Here is a 23,589-nt window from a genome sequence, read left to right on the forward strand (position 1 = left end):
GGCCCTCTATTGGACCCCTGGTCGAATTCAATTGTGGGCAGGTAATTAACAGCTCTCCGTCGGGGATGCTCTCCTCTTTAAGGGACAGGATCCTACCCCAAGAGCTGCCAGCTAATCAGAGGGCCAGCAGCTCTGCAGTACCAGCAGCACCTACAGGAACAGTGGCCACTGCTGGTTTTGCAGGAGGCCCAAAGCAGCGAAGATGGAGGAGACCCCAGGACCAGAGATATAGCACTGAAACAGGCCCTTCGGCCCACCGAGTCTGTGCCGACCAACAACCACCCATCAATACTAACCCCACAGTAATCCCATATGCCCTACCACCTACCTACACTGGGGGCAATTTATAACAGCCAATTTACCTATCACCTGCAAGTCTTTGGCGGTGGGAGGAAACCGGAGCACCCGGAGGAAACCCACAGAGACACAGGGAGAACTTGCAAACTCCACACAGACAGTACCCAGAATTGAACCCGGGTCCCTGGAGCTGTGAGGCTGCGGTGCTAACCGCTGCGCCACTGTGCCACCCCACTGTGTTGCTGAGGCCAGTCAGGCAGGCCCCAGTGAGAAGTGGTGGGGAGGTATTGGTAAGGGTAGGGGTCGGGGGGGGGGGGGGGGGGGGGGTCATGTGCTGCAGTGGCCATCGCTGCCGGGGGCGCCCTCTGTGGGCTGTGGATTGCCCACAGAGGAGGAACAACAGCCGAGCTCGCTAATAAGCCACCAGGTCTCACCTGGTGGTGTCTCCACATGGTGGCGGGCCCCTCTGACATTGGCTAAACGCCAGTGGAGGTGGGAGGTGGCCCTTAAGAGGCCTTCCAGCAGATTTCCCATCCATCATGGTGCCTGCCACAGACAAAATGGCATGGGGGGCCAGGACAACATCAGACATGCCACCTGACGCCAGCCCTTGCCATTTTGTCTGCCCCCCACCCACCCCCCACCTCCCAGCCTGTCTCCATGGGCCGGATTATATCCAGTCTAATAAGTTTTGGGTGATTTATTGTCTCTAATTAAAATGGGTACCCGTAAAGGCCAGTTTTCCTGCCACATTAATGCGACAAATTGCAGAAAGTGCAATCAAATTCTGTAATCTGAGAATATAGATTCAGCAAGAAGTCTGGTCAAATTTTGCAGATATCACCATGATATATATATATATATGGATAAAAATGTGAATATACTTTTTTGTTCAGAAAATTGCTCATTTTTAATTATTTTAAAGCCGTTTACTATGATTTTCACATAACTGTTAACCCAGCAAGATGAGGCAGTCACGTGTTAAATTATAGATTATAAATTATAAATATCTGGTATATGAATAGTTGGTACTCTGAATTGGAACGGTATCAATTTAGACCAATCTTCTAATCTCTGTTAATTTGCAGTACGTTATTATGCTTGCATTCCACACTCTGAACAATTAGTGCCTCTCCATAACCAGCTGGTTTAAGGAGCTCCGATCAATAGAATTAAATAATATTCATGCATTTCACACTTTGCACACTTCAAAGTGTGAAATGCATGGGGATTACAAAGCTGCAAATCGATGATTGCTATGGAATCAGAAACACCAAATATTAGTGATGCTTAAGGGGGGAAAATAAACTGGCAAGGCAGAAATCACACAGCAGGCATTAATTTCCATGGTGATTTCCATTCCTGTGCAGCATTATGGGCCCTGACAATATAAAGACCCTCTTATCAGAAGTGGGATTGGTTCATTTTGGTTTAAAAATGTGGCCTATTTGTTGTATCCCAATAATAAAAATAAATACAGCATCGTGTATTAAACAGGTTTACAATTCCATTGGTCTTTTCGATCATAGAGATCCTATCCCTAACATTTCCTGAATGCTTACATTTTTTAGGCATTTATAGGATGTGGGCATAGCTGGCATGGCCAGAATTTAATGCCCATCACTTAATTGCCCTTGAGAAGGTGGTGGGGAGCTGCTTTCTTGAACTGCTGCAGTCTGTATGGTGAAGGTATTCCCACAGTGCTGTTAGGGAGGCATTTCTAGAATTTTGACCAAATGCACTGGATTTTATGGGTCCCCCTGAGACGAGGTCAGAGGTGGGGGGGATTCATAGAATTGCACTGGGAGATAGGGGGCGGAGGAACCGTTGGCAAGCGATTTTGCCGGGGGGTGGGATATGTCGATGACGGGCTTCCTGCCCAGAGGCCAATTGGGGCCCTTAAGTAGCCTATTAATGGCCAATTAAGGGTCTCCTCCCCCCAACGCTCGTTAAATACCAGCGGTGAGGTGTGTCTCCACCACATGGGGAGGGGGACGCCCAGTAATATGAGGTGCTCTCCCTGCGGGCTTGAGGGCATCCCTCCTCCATGGGAAATCTGTGGCCCACGGAGGACACCCGCAAGCAAAACCTCCACCTCCGTGGACCTCCCCTTCCCCTGGACTTCACGCCCACCCTCCCACCTCCCCTCACTAGGGTCTCCCAGACTGTCCCCGGCAGCCCCACCTCACTTACCTGAGGTCCAGGTTACCAGTGCTGGGCCTGGGTCCAAGGCCTCTGCAATACCAGCAGTGGCTTCCGCACCCAGTGGCACTGTTGATACTGCCGATATGCCTACTGCTCTTGGAGGCAGGATCCCCATTTTTAAAGGGACGGAGATCCAGGCGATGGGCACAAGTGCCTGAACAATGGAAGATAGTGCCGGGGGACTCGAAAAGGCTGAGGCAGAGTTACCCCCGCCTTTTCAGCCCAGCACCGGGAGCCCCGCCGTTGCCACAAAATCCAGCCGCATATCTCAGTAATATACCCAAATAATGCTAGGTAGGGGTTTGCATCATGGTCCGACATTATTTCAGATTATTTCAGATTTCCAGGATCTACAGTAATCATGTACTGTGAGAGTATTTACATGCAAAATCTCAGACACAGATTTCTACATAGAATCGTATTGTGCCAGCAATTTGAAAGCTATCCAATTCATGCCATTCCCCATTCATTTCCCATCGCATTGCATTTTTTTTCCTTTCAAGTATATCCAATTTCCTTTTGAAAGTTACTATTAACACAAAACTATATTTATGAATTAACCACAATCTGGACTCAACATCCTAGGCAAACTATAAAATAAATAGATAGTGATACTTTACTACTGCAAATTCAATTCAGTGCTATGAGTTACATGGACAAAAGTGATTGTATATTGTCACTAAAGTGACCTACTACACAAAAATAGCCTACATGTGGAAGCTATAGGAACATAGGAACAGGCCATTCAGCCCATCGAGACTGCTCCGCCATTCAACACAATCATGGCTGATCATCCACTTCAATACCTTTTTCCCAAACTATCCTCATATTGCGTTATGTCGTTGGTATTTGGAAATCTGTCAATCTCTGCTTTAAACATATTCAATGACTGAGCTTCCACAGTCCTCTGGGGAAGTGAATTCCAAAGATTCACAACACTCTGAATAAAGAAATTTCTCCTCATCTCGGTCCTGAGTGGCTTCCCCTTTATTTTGGAATTGTGTCCCCTGGTTCTAGACTCCCCAACCAGGGGAAACATCTTACTTGCATCTACCTTGTCTATCCCTTTAAGTATTTTGTAGGTTTCAATGAGATCATGTCTCATTCTTCAAAACTCTTGAGAATTCAGGCCCAGTTTCCCCAAACTCTCTTCATAGGACATTCCCGCCATCCTGGGAACAAGTCTGGTGAACCTTAATTGCACACCCTCTTTGGCAATAATATCCTTCCTAAGGTAAGGGGACCAAAACTGCACACAGTACTCCATGTGTGGTCTAAGGTTCTATACAACTGAAGCAAGACTTCACTACTCCTGTACTCAAATCCTCTTGCGATAAAGGCTAACATACCATTAGCCTTTCCAATTGCTTGCTGCACCTGCATGTCAGCTTTCAGTGACTTATTGACGAGGACATCCAGCTCCCTTTGTACATCTACACTTTCTAATTTCTTACCATTTCAGAAATACTCTGCATATCTATTCCTCCTACCAAAGTGGATAACCTCACATTTTTCCACATTACATTCCATCTGCCATGTTCTTACCCACTCACTAAGTCTGTTGTTACAACCAGGTGAGAAAGGTGTCTAGGGGTCCATTTTAGTCTTCAACTGGTCTTATTGTAACAGGGTTTAATTTTAAACACACTGTGTTTTGAGCTCCCCCTTGGTGAATCCTGGTTCACCACTTTCCAATTATAAGGCAAAGAAATGAGCATAAACAGGCTTTCTTAGGCTTAAAGAAGAAAAATGAAATTTATCAGACATTATACTCAAACACTAATTCAGTTAACGCCTATGGATACTACACGCCATGCCAAACTAGTTTAAACATCCCGCAAGGAACTCAGTCCCGGCACTGTTCAGGTGCAACCCATCCGGCTTGTATAGGTCCCATCACCCCCAGTGCCAATCCAATGTCCCAGGAATCTAAAGCCCACCCTCCTGCACCATCTATCCAGCCACTCATTCATCTGTCTTATCCTTCTATTTCTATACTCACTTGCACGTGGCACTGGGAGTAATCCGGAGATGACTACTTTTGAGGTCCTGCTTGCTAATTTCTTACCTAGCTCCCTAAATTCTGACTGCAGGACCACTTCCCTCTTTCTACTTATGTCACTGATTCCGATGTGGACCATGACTGCTGTCTGTTCACCCTCCCCCTTCAGGATGCTCTGCAGCCGTTCAGTGACATCCTTGACCCTGGCACCAGGGAGGCAATATACCATCCTGGATTTATGTCTGCAGCCACAGAAACACCTGTTTGTTCCCCTGACTACTGAATCACCTATTACTATGGCAGGCAGAAAATTAATGGATGAGTCTGGGAGACAGAGGAAACAAAGGTTAGAAAATAAAAAAAAGAGTTTGACTGTACTCAAGGGTATCTATTTCAATGCAAGGAGCATAGCAAACTAAAGCAGATGAGCTGAGGGCACAGATACACGCAAGGCAGTATGATATCATAGCTATTACAGAAACATGGCTTAAGGAGGGACAGGAATGGCAGCTCAATGTTCCTGGTTGCAGGCTTTTCAGACACGGTAGGGATAAGAAAGGAGGGGGAGTGGCAATTTTGTTCAAGGAAACTATTACAGTTGTGAGGAGCAATGATATGTTGGAAGGAACAAAAAAGAGGCCATCACACTTCTGGGAGTGTACTATAGACCCCCAAACAGTCAGTGGGAGATAGAAGAGCAGATATATAGGCAAATCTCTGAGAAGCGCAAGAAGAATAGGGCAGTAATAGTCGGGAATGTTAACTATCCCAATATTAACTGGGATAGTTTTAGTGTGAAAGGAATTAAGGGAGCAGAATTCTTGAGGTGCATTCAGGAGAACCTTTTTGCCCAGCATGTAACAAGTCCAACAAGAGAGTGCACAGTTTTAGACTTAATTTTAGGAAATGAAGATGGGCAGGTGAAAGGAGTGGCAGTGGGAGAGCATTTTGGTGGTAGTGATCATAATTCAGTCAGTTTTAACATAATTATGGAAAAGGACAGAGATAGAACAAGAGTTAGAGTTCTCAATTGGGGCAAGGCCAATTTTACTAAACTGAGGAGTGATTTAGCGAAAGTGGACTGGAAACAGCTACTTGAAGGTAAATCAGTGTCGAGCCGTGGGAGGCATTCAAAGGGGAGATTCAAGGGGTTCAGAGAAAACATGTTCCTACAAAGGAAAAGGGTGGGACGGCCAAATCTAGAGCCCCATGGATGTCAAGGAGCCTACAGGGTAAGATAAGGCAGAAAAGGAAAGCTTGTGTTCGACAGCGAGAACTCAATACTACAGAAAGCCGAGAGTAGTAAAGAAAGTGGAGGGGTGAAATCAAAAAGGAAATTAGGAAAGCAAAGAGAGGGCATGAAAGAATATTGGCAAGCAAAATCAAGGTGAACCCAAAGATGTTTTATCAATACATTAAGAGTAAGAGGATAACTAAGGGGAGAGTAGGGCCCATAAAAGACCACAAAGGTAACCTATGTGTAGGGGTGGAAGTTGTTGATATTGTTCTTAATGAATACTTTGCGTCTGTCTTCACAAAAGAGGGGGACGACACAGATATTGTAGTTAAGGAGGAGGAGTGTGAAGTATTGGATATGATAAACGTAGGGAGAGAGGAAGTATTAATGGGATTAGCATCCTTGAAATTTGATAAATCACCAGGCCGGGTGAAATGTACTCCAGGCTGTTAAAAGAAGCAAGAAAGGAAATAGCGGAAGGACTCACCATAATTTTTCAGTCCTCACTGGATACAGGTGTGGTGTCGGAAGATTGGAGAACGGTTAATGTTGTACCTCTGTTTTAAAAGGGAGCGAGGGATAGACCGAATATTTACAGGCCATTAGTCTAACCTCAGTAGTGGGCAAATTATTGGAATCAGTTCTGAGAGACAGGATAAACTGTCACTTAGAAAGGCACAGGTTAATCAAGATAGTCAGCATGGATTTGTTAAGGGAAGATCTTGTTTGACCAATTTGATCAAATTTTTTGAAGAAGTAACAAGGAAGATATATGAGGGTAGTGCAATTGATATGGTCTACATGGATTTTAGCAAGGTTTTTGACAAGGTCCCAAATGGCAGACTAATTAAATATAAATTCCATGGGATCCAGGGAAATGCAGCAAGGTGGATGCAAAATTGGCTCAGTGGCAGGAAACAAAGGGTAATTGATGACAGGTGTTTTTGCGACTGGAGGGCTGTTTCCAGTGGCATTCCGTAGGGCTCAGTACTGGGTCCCCTGCTTTTTGTGGTATATATTAATGATTTGGACATAAATGTAGGGGGCACGATCAAGAAGTTTGCAGATGTCATAAAGATTTTCCGTGTGGTAGATAGCAAGGAGGAAAGCTGTCGGCTGCAGGAAGATATTGATGGTCTGGTTAGATGGGCAGATAAAGGACAGATGGAATTTAACCCAGAGAAGTGTGAGATGATGCATTTGGGAAGGTCAAACAAGGCAAAGGAATACACAATTAATGGGAAAGCACTAAGAAGTGTTGAGGAAGTGAGGGACCTTGGAGTGAATATCCACACATCCCTGAAGGTAGCAGGACAGGTCGATAAGGTGGGTAAGAAGGCATATGGGATCCTTTCCTTTATTAGCTGAGGTATAGACTATAAGAGCAAGGAGGTTATACTGGAACTGTATAACTCATCGGTTAGGCCACAGCTTGAGTACTGTGCGCAGTTCTTGTCAACTCATTACAGAAAGGATGTTCTTACACTAGAGACCGTACAGAGGAGATTTATGAGGATGTTGCCAGGACTGGAAAAATGTAGCTATGAGGAAAGATTGGATAGGTTGGGGTTGTTCTCCTTGGAACAGAGAAGGCTGAGGGGAGATCTGATTGAAATGTGCAAAATTTTGAGGGGCCTGGATAGAGTGGAGGGGGGTCTGTAGTACACTCCCAGAAGTGTGATGGCCTCTTTTTTGTTCCTTCCAACATATCATAAGCCTATTCACCTTAGCAGAGAGGTCAGTAACTAGGGAACATAGATTTAAAGTGATTGGTAGAGAAATTAGAGGGGAGATGAGGAAAAACGTTTTCACCCAGAGGGTGGTGGGGGCCTGGAACTCATTGCCTGGAAGGGCAGTTGAGGCAGAAACCCTCAACTCATTCAAAAGGAGTCTGGATATGCACCTCAAGTGCCATAATCTGCAGGGCTACAGACCAAATACTGCATAGTGGGATTAGAATGGGAGGATCGTTTTTTGGTCAGCACAGACATGATGGGCCACTGACCTCTTTCTGTGCCTTGCACCTTCTATGATTCAATTATTATTATCCAAGTGTTCATTTATCACATCCTTTAGAATAGATTCTAGCATTTTCCCCACTCCTGATGTAAGGCTAACAGGTCTGTAGCTCCCTGTGTTCTCTCTCTCCCTTCTTAAATAGTGTGGTTACATTTGCTAACTTCCAATCTGCCGGAACCATTCCAGAATCTATAGAATTTTGAAAGATGGCCACCAATGCATCCACTATCTTCATAGCTACCTCTTTCAATACTCTTGGATGTAGGATCCAGAGGACTTATCAACCTTCAGCCCCATTAATTTCTCCAATATAACCTTCTTACTAATACTAATTTCCATCAATTCCTCATTCTCCCTAGTCCCTTGGATCTCCAATTCTGGAAGATTTCTTGTATCCTCCTCAGTGAAGACAGACACAAAGTAATTATTTAGTTTTTCTGCCATTTCTCTATTCCCCATTATAAATTCTCCTGACTCTGCCTGTAATGGACACACATCTCAGCGCAATGTTTCCTTTTAATGTATCCATAGAAGCTTTTAAAGTCCATTTTGATGCTTTTTGCTAGCTTATATTCACATTCTATTCTTGCTTTCTTTATCAATTTCTTTGCCCTACTTTGTTGTATTCTAAAATCCTCCCAATCCTCAGGTTTACTACTATTTCTGGCAACTTTACAGGCCTTTTATTTTAATCTTATACAATCTTTAACTTCCTTTGTTAGCCACGGTTGACTGCCTTTACTTTTGGGGTTTTTGTGCCTTGAAGGAATGTATAGTTGCTGTAAACAATGTAATATTTCTTTAAAGTCTATCCATTGCCTATGTACTGTCATACCTTTTAATGTATTTTCCCACCTCCACCATCATAATTTCCTTTGTTCAAATTTAACACACTGGCTTCAGATTGAACTACCTCACTTTCAAACATAATGTTAAATTCTATCATATAATGGTCACTCATCCCTAAAGGTCCTTTTATAATAAGATTATTAATTAACCCTTTCTCATTACACAATACTCTAAAATAGCCTGTTCTCGAGTTGGTTCCTCAACATACTGCTCTAGAAAACCATCCCGAATACACTCCAGAAACTCGCCCGCCACAGCATTAGTGCCCATTACATTTACCCAGTTAATATGCAGATTGAAGTCACCCATGATTACCCATGCTACATGCTTCTCTAATCTCCTGATGAATACCATGCCCCACACTACCACTACTGTTTGGTGGCCTATAAACAACTCCTACCAATGTTTGCTGCCCCTTCCTGTTTCTTAGCTCCACTCAAACAGATTCCACATTTTGATCTTCTGATCCGATATCCTCCCTTACGAATGTACTGATTCCATCCCTTATTATCAGTGCAACACCACCGCCCTTTTCTTTTTGCCTGTCCTTCCTAAATGTTAAATATTCTTGAATATTCAGTTCCCTGTAGCCACATTTCTGCAATAGCAATTAGATCATACCCATTTACCTCTATCTGTGTCTTTAAATTGTAGCTTATCCCTACTACTGATCCTGGTCTGGAGGTTTACTCTGGGTATCAATGACTCAAGACTACCATATTAATGCTCACACATAGCACATTTATTCAAAGTTTCAAAATCTTATCCTCAACAGAGATTATACTCATGCATCCACGTAAACTAGGTTACTAAGGTTCATCCAAGAGTTGGAACAGAGCAGATAATCAGTCCTCCCCTTCCAATTCTCCAAGTAGTTGATCAGACTACTTAGTCCTGAGCTAGCTGGCCAGCACTTCGGAGCACGCTTTCTTGTACCCTGTTTCGTGAATGCTACCTGCGTGATCAGCTCAGGATGGGCCAGACCTGACTACCCGAAGTACAGTGATTAGTTGGTCAGTTGTTGCGAATGCCGCGGGTACGCTACATTAACCACTTTAACAGTTTAGTTATACCACATTGCTGTCTCAACACATCCCTACTTCCCTGCTGTGGACTTGTTTATACTTTTAGCCGCACACATTACTTTCCCCACCTACCAGGTTACATGGTTGGATGATGGTTGACTACAAAATCATCTACCTTATTGCGAATGCTGCATGCATTCAGGTAGAGTGCCCTTAACCTTATCTTCTAGACATTATTCTGCATTCTAAGCCTAGTTGATGCTCGCCTTTGTATCGCCTGCCTTCTAATGTCGCTTGCTACTTTTCTACCTCCTGTTACCAGCTTTACTTCCTTCAAATTTGTGCTACCCCTCAGGTTCCCATCCCCCTGACAAGCTAGTTTAGACCCTCCTGAATGGCACCAGCAGGTCTCCCTGAGAGGATATTAGTTCTGGTCCTGTTGAAGTGTAGTCCATCCATCTTGCACAGCTCCCACCTGCCCCAGAACCGGTCCCAATGCCTCAGAAATCTAATGCCCTCCCTCCTTCACCAATTCTCCAGCCCGTATTCAATTGATCAATCCTCCTATTCCTATGCTCACTAGCACATGGCACTGGGAGTAATCCTGAGATTACTGCTCTTGAGGTCCTGCTTTTTAATTTCTTTCCTCACTCCCTAAAATCTGCTTTTCGGACCTCATCCCTCATCCTACTATGTCATTGGTACCAATGTGGGCCACGACGTCTGCCTGTTCACCCTCCCCCTGGAGGATGTCCTGCAACCACTCCATGACATCTTTGACCCTGACACCAGGGAGACAACACACCATCCTGGAATCACATTTACTACCACAGAAGCGCCTGTCTGAATCCCTGACTATCGAAAACACTATCACAATTGCTCTTCCACTCTTCTTCCGACCCTCCTGTGCAGCTAAGCCATCCATGCTGCCATGGACCTTGCTCTGGCTGCAATCCCCTGAGGAACCTTCCCCCTCACCAGTATCCACAATGGAAAACCAATTAGCAAGCAAGATAGGCTCAGGGGATTCCTGCACTGCCTGCCTGGTTCTCTTAGACTGCCTGGCAATCACCCATTCCCTCTCTGCCTGCATGCTCCTAACCTGCGGTGTGACCACCTCCCTAAATGTGCTATCCACATAGTCATCCGCCTTGTAGATGCACAACAGTGAATCCAGTCACTTCTCAAGTTCCAAAACCCGAAGCTCAAGCTTCTGCAGCCAGTGACACTTCTTGCAGATTTCTTCATCTAGGACACATGGTACATCCATGACTTCCTACACACCAGAGGATGTATGTTGCAATTGGCCAGGCTGACCTGCCATACCGTAACTTTAAAAACTATTTATTACAATCAGAATAAGTAGAATTAATTACACCAATCAGCTTCTTCCCCTGTACCAAAGTAAGAGCCTGCTACTAGAGGCTGAAAAAGGTAGAAGAAAGGAGCACCACCCTCACTTTACTCCCTCACTCACCAAACTCCCACTTTACACTCTGTGCACTCAAAGCAGAACTGGGAAAGCCCTGCTTTTATACTTTCTGAAAAACAACTGATTCAAGCTTCTGAAAACCAGTATAAGCCAGCTTTGAAGTAACTGGCTGCAGCTGCTCCCAGAGAGCTTGTATAGCCCTGTTTTAATGCTGGAATAAATCTTAACTTCTCTTAACTCAAGGAGTAATTTTTTGTAACCTGTTAAATGGAAGGACAGACTAGACTTTAGATAGAAATTAAACCTTAAAGCTCCTTCTCACCAGACTTATCAGACTCAGCATCTCTCAGTTCAAACACAATATAAGTCGACTTTTGATCTAAGCATTTCAGAAGTCACCAAAAGCCACAAGCAACAGAAGTTTTATGTGTTTATTATTGTGCCACATTATGGGTGAAGCTGAAATAAGAAACATTATTGCACACTCAAAATCACATCTATACAGTATGCCTTATAGGCTGAAAACTGCAATCAAGACTTGTTGTATTGTGCCTTTGTGCTTAAATTTATTTCAAAATGCAACATAGAATAAGAATCGGCAGGCATGGAAACAGAAGCAAATCCAAATTTTTCACATTCTGATCTTTCAACTGTAATCAGCAGTCTAGACCTACGGTGCAGTAATTTTCACAGTATGGTGGCTCAATTTAGTGAATGGCCAAGTACAAGTTAAAATATCGCAGGAACCTTTTGCATACATATTGTATTTTGCAAATCTGTAACTTCTAATGTCACTGAGCAAGATCTTTTAGTCTGTGAATATCATTCACTAAAGAATTCTGTCCATTAGCATCAATTAGCGAAATGTGTTGGAACTATGTGCTTGTGTGCTGATGATTCTTTACCCAAACATATTATTCTTGTGACCAAAGTGAAATTAATTAATCTTTTCAATTGTTCATTATTAATCTTAAATCATTGAATGTTTTGTTGAATACTGTTGTATGGCTAGAGCATAATTTACACCTAGATATTTAAATCGAATAACAATCTAATTATCCATGATACAAAAAGCCTGTAATTTATGGTTTTGTGCATAGTTGATCTAGTAAGTTGCAACAAAGCAAATTCAACGTTCTGATATGACTATACCAGTACAGATATTATGCACAAAGAACATTAATGAGGAATCATAATAGAGAAACAATTCATTGGAAATGTATATCCTGGTGAATATATTTTCAGATAAGAAATTTTAACCAAAAACCTTAGTTTTAATTAATCAGTCCCTCCCTCCCAAATCCTTCCACAAATATTAGCTATGTTAAGTTCTTTGAAAAATAACTAATTATTTTAATAGAGTCCAAGAACAATGTATACTCATCTATTTTCAATACTTTTTGTAAAGCATGCATGGTAGGAGATGAGAATCGATGTAAAATTTTGACAATTAAATCAAAACCTTACCAGGTAAATCAACCCCACCAAGAACAAAAAAAATGTAACATTGTGTCAGTCATCACCCATAACCATACAGAACATCAGATTTAGGGGCGATAGCTAATAAAAATCCAAATAATTAAACGTCACTGGCTTGAAACATTGACTCTGTTTCTCTCTACATAGATGCTGCCATATGTGCTGAATAATTCCAGCATTTTCTGTTTTTATTTCAGTTTCCAGTATACGCAGTATTTTGCTTTTGTGCTTAAAAAGGATATTGTTGTATAGTAAAGTGCACTTGAAGGCATGTATTTACACAAGTGCCAACAATATGACTGTCAAATCACCATTCCTTTGTTTTGCAGAGCAAATTAGACTAATTTATTACATAACCATAAAAACAAAGATAAACACTAAAGGTTTGATTTACAAAAATTTGTGTCTAAAAGTTTGCAGATATTGCAACTGATACAGCAAAACCTGCCTTCATGGCCACTATTCTAAGAGAATTTTTCATAATGAGCTGTAAATAGTGGCTGCAGGGCTAATCCTGGCTGAAACCCCTCTAAAACATAGTAACATTGAGAGGAATTTTAAGTTCTTCCCCACATCGGTTTTGGAGGCGGGGAGAGCATGTAATCAGGTGGGATGGTGGAGGTGGGGAGAGGGAGGGACAGGGGCGGACCCTGCCACCTTCCCGCCTCTACCCAAATTAGGTCTGGGGTGGAAAGGCCTGCGAACGGCCTTCCTGCCCCACCACCAATTGAGGCCCTTAAGTGGCAACTAAATCCCAATTAAGAGCCTCATCCTGCCGCTGCCAGTATTAGCCCAGCAGTGGGCGGGCTGTCGCCGCACAGGGAGGATGCCAAGCAAATCTGTGCAGGTTGCTTGCCAGTTCCGGGGGACGAGGGCAGTTCTCTCATTAAAAGGCACTAAGTGCCTGATCAAGGGACCTGGCATCGAGAAGGGGAGGTGCTCATTGAAAGCCACCCACCTGCCCTTGTTACCAACTCCCCCACACCACCCTCCCCCCATGACCCCCACCCCGTGAAACCCCTCCTGCACTAACTTACCTGTGGCTTGGGTGTAGCACCTCCGGTGAGTCCAGTACCTGAAACAGCCACCACTTCTGCAGTGACGCTGCACAGTTAAAGAGCTGCCGGCCTCTGATTGGCCGACAGGCTTCCATTAGCGGGGAAGACCCGCTGCTGTCCACTTAAGTGCCTAATTGGCACGTAATCCAGCGAGCCTTCCCCAGAGGAAACGATGCAGGGCTCTCACCTGCGCTTCAGTCGGTAGCAGAGGCCATGACGCCAAGATAAAATCCTGGCCATTGCTTCCTTAAATGTAAACTTGATTAGTATTGTTATAAGAAGACATGGAAAAGTATCTCACCATTGGAATACACCTGAAAGTTCTCAGTGGAAATCGGATTCAATTCCTGAAAAGTTCTGATCTAACCAGCTGCATGTAGTGCCCGGATAGGCATCTAAGGGTGCTAACTAATTCCCAATCAATTCAAAGACAGCTAGTGACTGAACTTGGCAGATATCTTAGCAACAATTTTACGCTCTTTCTGGTGATGAAGGGGTGGAATATTTCTATTCCTCATCCCCACCGTCCCCCACCAGCATCGATGTACTTTTTGTTGGGAGTAGCAATAGAAATCAAAGTACTATGAATGGTGGAAATCTGAAATTAAAAAAAGATGCTGGCAATACTCAGTATCTGTGTAGTGAGAAAAAAAGAGTTAGCGTTTCAGGTCATGACCTTGCATCAGCGCTGGAGAAATTTAGAGATGTGACGGGTTTTAAGCAAGTAATGGCAGGGAAAAGTAGGAGGAGGAAAGAACAAAGGGGAAGGTCTGTGATAGAGTGGACGGCAGGAGAGATTAAATGACAAAAGGGATAATGGTGCAAAGCAAAAGAAGGGAGTAAAATGCTTAAAGGTAAGCAATTAAGTCACGAAAAGGGCACGTTATTTTAAATGCTTTTTTATGCATTACATTTTCTTGGTCTGGTAAGATTGAAAGAATAATCTGTTTAAATGGCAGATTAACAATCCTTCCTCTGACAGCAACTTCACTGGATGGAAAGTATAAACTGTAGCTCAGTGGGTAGCACATTTGCATCTGACTTGGAGGATTGTGGATTCAAGTCCCATTGCAGTGAAATTTAGGCTGAAACTCGAGTGCAGTACAGTGGTACAGTGCAGTACTGAGGCCCTATTTGCTCTTCCAGTTGGGCGTAAAAGATCCCGTGACACTGCTTCAAAAAAGAGCAAGCAAGATCCCTCCATGGAAGAGAAACAAGTGGATAAATTAAACGCTCATCTCTATCCCGTCGACCATACAACGTTGGAAACGCAACCAGATCAACAAACAACCGGCTCCACAATTCTAAAAATTTGAGGAGACGAAGTTATGGCACTGTTGATGAGCTCACTCACACTATTGTAGATTAGTTAACCTATGACGGAATCGTGCCATTCTCCACAATTAGTGCAAGGCCTTCAGATACAATGGAAACGGCTATCCAACAGAACCTCAATCAGTACACTCACCAATTCTTTCTTTTGGGCCTCCTTATCTCGAGAGACAATGGATACGCGCCTGGAGGTGGTCAGTGGTTTGTGAAGCAGCGCCTGGAGTGGCTATAAAGGCCAATTCTGGAGTGACAGGCTCTTCCACAGGTGCTGCAGAGAAATTTGTTTGTTGGGGCTGTTGCACAGTTGGCTCACTCACCAATAACCTTATCAAATAGGTACATTTCAAACCAATAACACATCGATCAGAGACTGTAATAAGTCACCCCTTTTAAAACTGTCTTATTATATCAGGGACAAGTACACAAATTAGAACGCAATTCACACCGCCTTAATATCGTCAAATATGTGGTTCGGACTCCAGTACAGGAAAATATAAGTGCAGTTGCAACCTCACTTGTAATTTAGAAAGAAGGAAAGTAGAAAGTATTCTAAATGCTGGACATATCAGTACACAGCTGCATCACAGGGACGCGCATATGTTTAGCAATTAAAGCCCTGAGAATAATATAATTAATCTAAAGTGTATTGGTCTTTGTCCTTGGAAAGTGATTTATGTTCACCAGTTTACAAGATGCCCGCAGCAGAGGTAGGACAATATGAAGATCCGAAACATTACACCCACAGGGTCATTTCATCACGGCTGTGACACTTGCCGTCAGCAATGCAGTAATAAGCTGTCAAAAATATATTACCGACAGTTGCCGTGGAATATTTAAAGCTGAAATGCGGCCGGTAGGTTTATTAATAAAACAGAACTGCCGATTAACATTCGGAACCTATCATTAGAAAGCAACAGATTTTCAAGTTCGAACGGCACTCGAAAATAATTTCATTTTTCTATCATAACTCAGTTGGGATAGAATAGAAATGCGTCAGAAATTCACAACGAATTAGAGTCAGCCTCATGGGTGTATTAAACGGATTGCACTTTGCGTTAATACTTGCAGTTGTTGCGTCAAATCATTTTGACTAGAATACGATGCCCTCTGCTGGAACTAGCATCTCCTTCTCATGCCAGTTCCTGCAACACTTGGATTTGGCAATGTGGTTCCCTTTGCAAGTACCTTTTCCAACAGATTACAACCGGCTAACTACCAAGGGTGCTCGTTTAATTGTTTTCTCTGCGATGTTGGAACGCATTTTCCATAACTGAAGACTTTAAGAGCTCACAAACTCTGTTTGACTTAAAATCTGCCAAGATTTACAAGTTTATGTAGCTTATTTTTATGAAGCGAACTGTTTCGACACAATAACATTAGACCACCTTAAATTTGGAGATGTAATCAGTTTGCTCAATGGAATTATTTATTGAAAGAAGCATTACTTACAATTTATCAAGGACAACTTTATTTACATTAAGATCCAGCTTCCTTTTTAGTGTTTGGCTTCCCTGCACTGTATCCAAAATCTAACGATGACACAGTATACCCGATCCCATAGGCTGTGCTTGCTGCAAAGCTGGATGCATTTTTAAAAAACAAAAACAAAAACGTTTTCACGAAATTCTCCAAAAGATAACTGGGTAAAAGTACCATCGTGTTTATCTCCTACCGACTTTGCAATACTTTGTCTGCTGTGCTTGAAATCTCAGAAACTGCTTATGCAGATTGTATTCAGGCAAAAATTCTACATATAAATAATGGGGGTGGAGGGGAGTGACCCATTGTAAGACAACATGTAAAATTGGATTTTATTCTGGTATCGGGGCGTTTTGTAAATTAACATGTAACTGCTTCCGAAGCTTTCTTGGTTTCCTTCACCTCCTGACATTCTACTAACATACAATCTCTACATGTCACTGCATAGTTTTAACACCTTTTATTATGAAAGCTTTACCAGACGCAGTCACTACATTGAGTTAACATTATTACCTTTACAATGATTGTTCACAGAAATTACAGAATAAATATGCACACTTTGAAATCTTTGTGTGTGTTTTTGAGAGAGAGAAAACATTAAAAGTGCTTCTTACAAAGCTGTTAGTGGTGTAAGCATCAACATTGACGAGCTTTTTTTAAGAAAGTGCATTGTTTATAATAAAATCTTGGCGTCATATTCACAAATTGAAATCCTTAGATGCGTCGTAGAGCCTTTATACTCCCCTCTTGAATATAATATATATTTATATATAATATATATAAAAAATTAAATAACACTGAACGATAAAGCGTTGCAGTCACTTTAATTACCAAGTTTACTTCTTGTCATTTGAGCGACTTACACCCCGGCAGTTTTACACATGCAGCAAGACTGCAGTCAATGTTTCACAGAATAGGCCCTCGGCGTTCGTTTAGGTGAGAGAGAGCAAGAGAGAGCCATCATTTCCTGCCAAATAAAGTTAACAAAGTCGCTGCCAGTAATGAATAGGGTTATTTATATGACGATCGATAACCAGGCCTCTATATGATTATAGACGGCGCAGTCAGTTCTCATTTCCATAAAAAAATATGATTGATATCATTGCTGGCTAAAGTCTGCAAAGGCACTTCATTGAGTATGATTTGAATATGGCCTTTCGTCCAAAGCAATCTAATGAGGGGACGGCGAATAACTTCCTTTTACCTTCTAAACATGCTGTGTTTGGGGGTTTTTCCCTGTTAATGTGGTATCTAAAATCGGTATGACGTCTTCTCTAGTACTTCGAGGTAGTCTGGCTTAGTTTGAAGTTTGGCCCTTAACTCGAGGTATTCGCTTTGGGTTTGATCAGGATATCCCCGTCCAGAGGAGCCAAACAGAATCGTTTCTTTAAACCTGGCATCTTGCTGTAAGTCAGGATATTGCATGCCAGGAGGGTGGACATGCAGCTCTTTTAACTTGGGTACAGTGCCATAGAGGCAGTCCACAAAGCCAACAGTGTGAGCTGGTCTTTCTCTGTCCAACACACTAGGGTAAATCACCCCATTTTCTGGAAAATTAGCAAAATCGTTAGTCTGATTGATCGTAACTATGGTGTTAAGGTTGCTATTGGACAGTGACATTTTCCAGTCCTTATCTTTCTCCAGAGTTTTATAATTAGTATTATTTTCCTGAGTCTCTGAGAATTCCTCCTCCATCTCTCCCTCACGTGGTTTATATATAGGATTGTTGCACATTTGTGTGACGGGATGGGGGATGTAGTCGTAGACGTGGCTGGCTGCTTTCTCGGGTGAATTAGCACTTCTGTCCTCGAAGATCCTGCACTGCATTTGCATACCAGTCAAGTCTACGTCCTGCCTTCTCCTGAAGGGCGATTTCTTCCGCCTTCTGAGCACGAAAGCGAAGAGACCAGCTGCAATAAATACAGCGGAAATGAAAATGATCAGAAGGCTCAGAATAAGAACTGAAAGGGGAATGGCGCCACCTTGCGAAGAGAAACCAAAACCCCTGGTTGTGGGTATCATATTACCATTCCCTCCGGAGCCAGGGAGAGCCGGAGAGGCAGCGGCATGCTTCAGTTCGGGGCATAACACCTCATAGTCTACCATCTTTAGATCCATCCCGCTCAGGAATTCCGGCGTCTTGCACAACACGTTGCCAATCAGTTTAACAGTGCTGATCTTTTCCACCCACTGTTTCAGAGCAATCAAATCGCAGGAACAATCCCAGGGATTCTGGTTCAGGTCAATCTGCACAATGGAGTCCAAGTGCTCGAGCACTCCACTCACCGGCAGATACAGGATGTAGTTGTTCCTTAGGCTCAGGCGACCCAGAGAAGTGCCCGTGAAAGCATCGGTTGGTAGAGTTTGGAGAAGATTATTGTTAAGAAACAATAGCTGAAGATTGGGCATCAGGCTGAAAGACGCTGGTTCGATTTCTCTTATGAAGTTAAATTCAAAATATAGATATTCCAAACTTTGTAGCCCTCTGAACATGCCAGGGGTGAGACGTTCGATGCTGTTGTTGTTCAGATATAGGGTTTTTAAATTTGGAAGGTTCATAAAAGCACCATCTTGAATATATGATACACGGTTGTTCCCCAAATGTAATAGATCCAAACTGGAGAAATTCCAGAAATCTGACCTACAGATTTTCTGAATTAGATTCCCAGTTAAATACAACTTCTTAGCGTTCAACGGCCTTGGTATTAGTTCAGACATATTGTGAATCCCTTTAGTTTTGCACTGTACTGTCAAACCCAGGTCATTTATATGTAGGCTACACGAGCATTCAGTGGGGCAAATGATAGGGATGGGCGGCCTGGTCTGGTAGCCTGCAACTATGGGCTGATTTTGTACCGAATAAAGCTGTGCTTTTAAAGTTTTCGGAGTCTTGGTTGCTTTTGGAAATTTGCCTGATATCTTATATTCAACAGAAGAAGCAGTGTAAGTCACAGATAAAGACATAGAGGAAGGTTTAGTAGGCCACGCATTGTCGTTACTGGAAGCAAGCTGTGGAATCTCCAAGCTGACTTCCACCTCCACGCTAGAATTAATTGGGCACAATTCACTTCTTCTGATCTCCCTCAAGTCCTTGCCATGAAGATGGAATGGAGTCTCACAAGTAATTTCCCCTACAAGAACCGTGTACGGTACGCTTTCTAGCCAAGTCTTTAATGGCATAACGTCACAGGTACAGTTCCATGGGTTCTCGTCCAGTTGAATCTCCATGAGGCTCTTGCCCATATATTCTAGCGTCCCGGCGTAAGGCAGTGTCTTTAACCTGTTACCACGCAGATCGATGTGGGTTAGGGAAACCGCCCTGAAGAGATTGAGAGGAAGCAGGGGTATCAGATTGTCATTGATAATCAACACTTTCAGTTTATTGAGGTTCCTAAATGCACCGCCATCAATCCTCTTCAGCACGTTGTAGTCGGTTTGTAGGTACTCCAAACTCTCCAAACCCAAGAATGTATCATTTCGAAAAACCTCTAGCTTGTTTTCGTGTAAATATAAACGTTTCAGAAGTTTCATGCCATTAAAGGCACCTGCCTGAATGTCCTGCAATGCGTTGTTTCCAAGGTTAATGGATACTGCGTTGGTTAAAAAAAGAAAACCGTTAGTATAGAGTTTTCTCATGGAGTTTCTTTGTAGGTAAAGTTTAAATGGTCTTCTCCATGACTCGGTAATCTGACTAATGTTTGTGAAACCTTTACTTTCACAATGTATATGCAAAAAACTCTCCTTTTCCTCACAGTAACATGGCTCCATGCAAGATTCGTCTAACTCTTTCGAGTCCTCCATCAGTGGAATCGATGTACTCCATCCTAGAGCTATTGTGCTTACAAGGGTTATCCAGAACATCCTTTTTTTCTGTTCAGCTGGAGGTACAGCAGCCCTTAGCGTTGCCGTGCGGGACCTCCTCGAGATGCAATGACTGTACATAGAAGACACGTAGAAAATGGTATTAGACTTTAGAATTCCCGTGAGAAAACGAGTGTGTCCTCCTAACAAATTGGATTCATCCCTGTCAATATATATAGATGCCCCAAACATACATACATCCCCTGTATTTCCCCATTAACTGAGAGCACATATTCTACCCATGTAAGAATGTTATACACTTATACCATTATCAATAAAACAAAGAACACATGGATATATTACAGCAATTTCCTGGGAACATGAAAGGCATTTGAGAGCATTCGAGGCGCATCTGATGATAATGACATTTCTGCAGTACCAGTGACTGAGGATTGATTAGTGTTTCTCTCTCATTGTTAACTGAATGTTTTTTTACATTTCCTTTTCAAAGAGGCAAAGACGAAAGTGGCGAATTACTGTTCCCATTGATAGAAAAATATATCTCAGTGTTTAAAGATATCTTCAGGTAAGAGAGCTTACGAAGAATTGGGCTACATCGTGTTTTGCGGAAACACAAGTCTGCTTGTTGCCCTCATTTTTCCCTTGTATAAATAGTACTCTGATATTTCAGAATCTAAACCAATCATTTGCACTCTCCAAACCGGAGTGGGAGACACAACCGTGAGGTTGCTTATGTGAAAACTCATTTTCTTTGGGGCGGGGCGGTGGTCTATCAATTTAGAGGCTTATAAATTACATTATATAAACATTTCCACATAGCCATACTAAGAGTGGAAAGATTGAAAGAAAAAAACCGACTATCATCGAATGAAAAATTATCATAATCTGACGGATTATCCTGGTACTGAAATTTGCAGACACATTGACAAGGACCGTCAACGGGAATGAATGCAGCTGCGAAAGGAAGGGTCCAAATGTATTTGCATATATAGGTGCTGTAGTGGTCGGGACTGTCGGCCAATTTTATTGGATATAATTAGAAAAAAGACGACTTTGCGCATAAAGATTACATTGCATTGTCTCTAATTTAATCATGAATTCCCTAATTATGATCTCCCAAGATTAAGGTGAAACACTCGCAGATACTCGAGGTAAAGATAATAGACGTCTTTCATCCTCTTTGCCTGTCTTGGATGACATACAGTTGAACAAGTTCTCGGTTAAAAAAGAGAAACAGAAAAAAAAAAATCCCTTGACCTCCGCTCGAGAGCAATGACAGCTCAATAAATAAACTCAAAAGGTTAATTACAAGTACCGGAAAATCAGGACAATAGAAAGGGAAGTTCAAAAATAGAAATTCCTCCGGTGATATTTAGATGAGGAGATAACTGAGCAAGTGTGGTACAGAAACAGTGGTGAAGGGAAAAACGAAAACCGGGAAAGACGCAATTTAAATAAAGGTATAACAATCTGTTACTGTCTTAACAGCCAGATACAATCATAACATTATTCTATTACAGCAACGCCTTCAAGAAACATCCCTAAATACCAGTTTACCACCGAATCAAGGCAATCTTTTAACACAATGAAACCGTGTATGAAGTCTGTAATACAGCAGTCTACTCACCCTCCGTAGTTGATTTTAGTGCAAGAAGTGAAAAGAGTTGAAGATTTGCTCGAACTGCCTCCACTCCCGCTGTTGAAGAGTCTGAGGAAAATGCCGACGTGATAGGAATGTAAGTGAATCTTTAGAATGCAGCTCGCTGTCTCTCCCGCTCTCTCTCTCTCTCCCCCCCGTCTCTCTGCCTCCTCTGTGATGCCTATGAAAAGTCCGCCTCCAGCTCACCCCAAGCTGGAAGGACTGTTCGAGGCTGCTGCTTTCAGCCAGTGCACCAACACATTTGGGATGCTCGATTGCATCGGAAAATCACTTGCCCCCCGATCAGACACTTTATTTTCTTTTTACGTCATGGGATGAGCGTTGAGGACTCACGGGTGACTGGAGCGAGCCTGGAGGAGTGTGTGGGGAATGCGCCTGGTACAAACCGGGGTCGCGCTTTCACTTCTCTTGCCTTCTCTCAGGGGGGATCGGATTTCATCGGCTCGGCTCCTTTCTTTTCCTTCCCGAAGAAGAATTCACAGCAAAGGGCCGGACTGAGCCGATCACAAGAAGTCAGCAGCGCCTATAATAGCATCCTGTTTAATGGGTCACGAACGGTTTCTGTTCGATTGGAGCTGTCACATACAGTCAGGCACAGATGCTGCGCTTCCACCAAGACACTTGACTGGAGATTAGATTCATTGTCCAATAGCCCGGCGTCGAGCTGCTGTTCTGCTGGTATCGCCACTCACTGCTTTACAATCATTCCCAGCGAATTCACTCCCCCGCCCTCCGGCCAAAGTGTCTCCAGCATTTTCCCCCTTTCAACAGTAAAGTGACGGAAGAAGCCAGCCGACAGCACCGCACTATTCCGGGTTTAATCTGATTTATTTAGTTCTCACTGGCGCGTTGCTTGGTTTCCCCTGCACCAAACGCTCACCAGTAAAAATGATGACAGTTCAACGTTGTCTTCGCTAAAAAAAATAATAAAACCCTGTTATCCCGGCCGTTCAGAGGCAAATGTGTTCAAGGATTGGGGCTGATTGTGGTTCCAGCAGCAGTTTGTAAGCTCCCCCACCCACAACCCTCGATCTTCTCTGTTTAAATACAGGGTAACAGTCGGAGAGGCTTAAAGAGGCCGCGCCGTGGCCTCACCGGTGACCATGAATTCAAACAGGGCAGAGTAAAGCGGGACGCCTCCCCGCCTCTATGTAAAGGTGCAGTTTGGTACCAGAGAAAGCGACTCTGGAGGTTAGGAAGTATGATAACGAGATTGTAAATCAAAATGGTGGGCACTTTCTGCAACGCTACTGTCGTCGTTTAAGATTTTGTTTATTTAACATACATCGAATTGTATGAAAGGACTGAAAGACTTTCTGAATGCTCCATCCCTGATTGGTTAATCGTAAATAAGCATTCCCTGGGACACACTACTCCTTAAAGGGATACACTGAGGCAGAAAACTGCCCCGAAATAATCGCATTCTGGCGCAAACCCGCCCGCTAGGTTTCTTAAATCGCACTGTTTTTTGCTCCGAAGCTAATATGCCGAAGAATGGCGGTGAGTGGCCCGACTGCAGTTAGTCTGAGTCGGTGCCATAGCTCTGAATGTGTTGCACCATTCAGTACGCATCAGCGCCTCTGAAACGAGCTCATTCACTGGTAGAATGGACCCATTCCAGTACAGTACTGGCAAAGAACCATTTCTAACTTGCTGATGCCTTGATCAAGCCGATTAGTATGCAGCTTTTCGG

The 23,589-nt window shown here is 43.1% G+C and overlaps 1 protein-coding gene across 1 annotated transcript; it reads right to left on the reverse strand.

Moving 5' to 3' along the window:
- Positions 1-17,133: 17,133 nt before the first annotated feature.
- Positions 17,134-22,289, reverse strand: slitrk3a (SLIT and NTRK-like family, member 3a). The gene is made up of 2 exons (XM_068041452.1): positions 21,864-22,289; positions 17,134-20,348 (listed from the first exon to the last, which is right to left on the reverse strand). The coding sequence occupies exon 2, from the start codon at positions 20,273-20,275 to the stop codon at positions 17,666-17,668; it is 2,610 nt and encodes an 869-aa protein (XP_067897553.1). The 5' UTR covers positions 20,276-20,348; positions 21,864-22,289; the 3' UTR covers positions 17,134-17,665.
- Between the last annotated feature and the right edge of the window lie 1,300 nt (positions 22,290-23,589).

The sequence above is a fragment of the Heterodontus francisci genome, chromosome 11 (genome assembly GCF_036365525.1).
Source record: "Heterodontus francisci isolate sHetFra1 chromosome 11, sHetFra1.hap1, whole genome shotgun sequence".
Classification (NCBI taxonomy): Eukaryota; Metazoa; Chordata; class Chondrichthyes; order Heterodontiformes; family Heterodontidae; genus Heterodontus; species Heterodontus francisci.